A 2,548-nucleotide genomic window follows, 5' to 3' on the forward strand; every position below is an offset into this window, starting at 1 on the left:
AGAGAGAATTCGGGCCAATCTGGATAAACAAGCTGAGGACGAACTGCAGAAGATGGAGGGACTTCCGGGAGACATCGAAGTTTACGAGAAACTCAAGAAAGAATCGAGAATTCACTTACCCATCACTGTTTAAATAATTTTATTCTCAATGTGAAAATAATGTACATAAATCATTTCAATTAATAAAAACCTAGTTTTGTAAGAGAACAATGGGGGCTAAATTTTTTTTCAAACGTTTCAAGCGAATTCCAATTCATGTTTTTTTTTAGTTTATTGCTTACGTCAAGGATATAATTCCTTGGATCTAACAGTTCTGCAGGTGATATCCTCTTCTCGCACTCGATCAATCCAGTTGATGCCCAAAGGTGCCCTAGACTCGAATTCAACTTTTTCAATCTCAAGGGGATCTCTGAGAACCCCAACGTCAGCATTCCATCTTTCTAATCCATTCCAGGCGATCATAATTCCATTATCCATGCAGAATTTTGGCGGAGGGCGAACGAAACGGTAGCCCATCTCATCACAGACTAATTGCAGGCTTTTTGCTATGAAATTGTTGCAGGCAACACCCCCTGATATCACCTGAGTGCAATATCAACGGATTAGTAATTAATTCACGATTAAAAAAAAAATGTTTAATTAATCGTTGAAGTAAATTAAAAAATGGAATTGAATTCAGCGGTAATTCCCAAAATATTTATTGAAAATTGATCAAAAGTGGAAATCGACTTGAAATGGAATTACCAGAGTTTTTTTATTCTCGGGAATTAATTTCGTCCTATCCAGGAACATTATTGCTCTCTTCGTCCTGTGGCAGATGTGTTTTGCAATGCACAATTGGAATCCAGCACAGAGATTCTCTATATCAGGTACAACTTTGTCGCCAACAATTTCATGTTCCTCCTCGAGTCTCCCGATTACTCTCTCTACGGAATTCTTCAGCCCAGCAAAACTGAAGTTACAGTCTTTGTAATGGGACATCAATGCTGGAAATTCGAATTGGAACGGATTTGTAGCTCTACTTGCTGCCAATTCTATCGCAGCTCCACCGTTTTTATCTGCGTACTCTGGGATATTCCTCAGTTTTAATTTTCTCGCTGTCTGGAAATTTAACTGATGATTCAAATACGGAAATCGATTGAGGGGAAATTTTTCTATGGAAATTCTGTAATTCTAAAATTGATTTGCTTATCTATTTTACTTTATAACAGATATTAAAACCCCCACAGCATAAAAAAAATGAAAATGCAAAAAAAAAATCTTTTCATATTATTTTTTGGCTAATAAATGTTCGTCAATAAAAATTCCACTGCATTAATGAAAATATCACCTTATCAAGAGCTTCTCCTGGTGCGTCATCGATGCTTGTCCCCAGTAAATAAAAATCAGCGACGTCTTTGACGAGAGCCAATAAACAATGTCCCCCAGAAATCAGAAGTGTGAGAAAAGGAAATTCTACCTGTTCTAACAAACAATTTAATTTATTCGATTAATTTCACCGTCAGTTCAATGAACTCGATAAATAAATTTTCTCCTCTACCTCCCCTGACATCCTCGCAGTCAACGCATGTGCCTCCATATGATGAATGGGAATTAATGGTTTATTTCCTATTTTCGAGAGATATTGCCCGAAATTTCTGCCAATCATCAAGGACAGGGGCAATCCGGGTTTGACAGTTACTGCCACAGCATCCACATCCCTCACCCTTAAGTTCGCATCTCTCAGGGCTTTCTCACAAACGTCGGTGATATTTTTTCTGTGTAGCTCTCGTGCCACTGGCGGAATTATACCTCCATATCTGTAAATATAATTTTTTTCCCTTCAAAATAATTTCAGGGAGAAAAACATGAATGATGAATTGATTTAATTTTATCTCGAGACCATTGTTTACTATTTTTATCTGCATTATATTATGGAAATGTCAATAACTTAACTGTAAATGTGTGGATTGTTGAGAATTAAGGGCTTCTCCCAGGATTTTTCCATTGCCATCAACAATAGCAATTCCTGTATCATCACAACTCGTCTCAATCCCCAGAATTTTTACACCATCACTGAATCCCATTCTTCCCCTCAAACAACAATCGAACAAACAATTTCTACTGAACAATCGAGTTCTATTTGCCATCGACAAGCCCCACGACATTTTATTACTTCCACCAATTAATTAAACAAATACTAATAACACCATTCACCGAAATTAATTTCAATCGTCTATTGAATAATTATCCATTACCAGTTGAATTATTGTTTTTTAGTTAGGTTATGCCATGTGGACTGCTGGGGACCCTAGGGCCCATTTTTGTCCCCAGAGTAAACTTTAACCTATAAACCACGTGCCAAACAACAATTCTCTCTCTGAAGGATAATAATTGTTTTCATCTGTGAAAATGGGTAAAAAGTCATTGAAACGAAAGAAGGAGCAGGAGAAAGTGAGTGTTGTTAAACCTGAAGAGGATATGGAAGTTATTCCAGCAAAAAGATTCTCTGACGAACCACCGATTAAAAGGGTAAATAATTTTACTCCATAAAACTTCTGTAAAAGAC

At 36.8% G+C, this 2,548-nt stretch overlaps 2 protein-coding genes across 5 annotated transcripts in view; one reads left to right on the top strand and one right to left on the bottom strand.

Annotated features, from left to right (window-relative positions):
- Positions 1 to 6: 6 nt before the first annotated feature.
- Tcs4 (Threonyl-carbamoyl synthesis 4) lies at positions 7 to 2,235 on the bottom strand. 4 transcript variants are annotated; one of them, XM_011306097.1, is made up of 5 exons: positions 1,936 to 2,235; positions 1,541 to 1,799; positions 1,331 to 1,459; positions 745 to 1,101; positions 7 to 582 (listed from the first exon to the last, which is right to left on the bottom strand). In XM_011306097.1, the coding sequence occupies exons 1-5, from the start codon at positions 2,145 to 2,147 to the stop codon at positions 283 to 285; spliced, it is 1,257 nt and encodes a 418-aa protein (XP_011304399.1). In that variant the 5' UTR covers positions 2,148 to 2,235; the 3' UTR covers positions 7 to 282. The 4 variants fall into 4 exon arrangements, with proteins under 4 accessions (XP_011304399.1, XP_011304391.1, XP_011304382.1 ...); XM_011306089.1 differs by having other exon boundaries at positions 745 to 1,113; XM_011306080.1 differs by having other exon boundaries at positions 1,541 to 1,820.
- LOC105267905 (ribosome biogenesis protein BRX1 homolog) overlaps positions 1,729 to 2,548 on the top strand; it is a gene marked incomplete at its 3' end in the record, with an annotated part of 2,102 nt that continues 1,282 nt past the window's right edge. The window contains exons 1-2 of the mRNA XM_011307064.1: positions 1,729 to 1,801; positions 2,260 to 2,511. Of these exons, the coding sequence (XP_011305366.1) occupies positions 2,392 to 2,511 (120 nt within the window). The remainder of the gene's footprint in view (positions 1,802 to 2,259; positions 2,512 to 2,548) is intronic.

This window comes from Fopius arisanus, unplaced genomic scaffold, assembly GCF_000806365.1.
Source record: "Fopius arisanus strain USDA-PBARC FA_bdor unplaced genomic scaffold, ASM80636v1 scaffold00002, whole genome shotgun sequence".
Classification (NCBI taxonomy): domain Eukaryota; kingdom Metazoa; phylum Arthropoda; class Insecta; order Hymenoptera; family Braconidae; genus Fopius; species Fopius arisanus.

Excerpts from the sequence above, each read along its gene's own strand:
- Tcs4 (XM_011306072.1), bottom strand. The coding sequence starts at position 2,147 with ATGTCGTGGGGCTTGTCGATGGCAAATAGAACTCGATTGTTCAGTAGA. Across the intron at positions 1,114-1,330 it reads CAGGAGAAGCTCTTGATAAG|TTAAATTTCCAGACAGCGAG; the intron begins GTGATATTTTCA and ends TTGAATCATCAG. Across the intron at positions 583-744 it reads CCGAGAATAAAAAAACTCTG|GTGATATCAGGGGGTGTTGC; the intron begins GTAATTCCATTT and ends TATTGCACTCAG.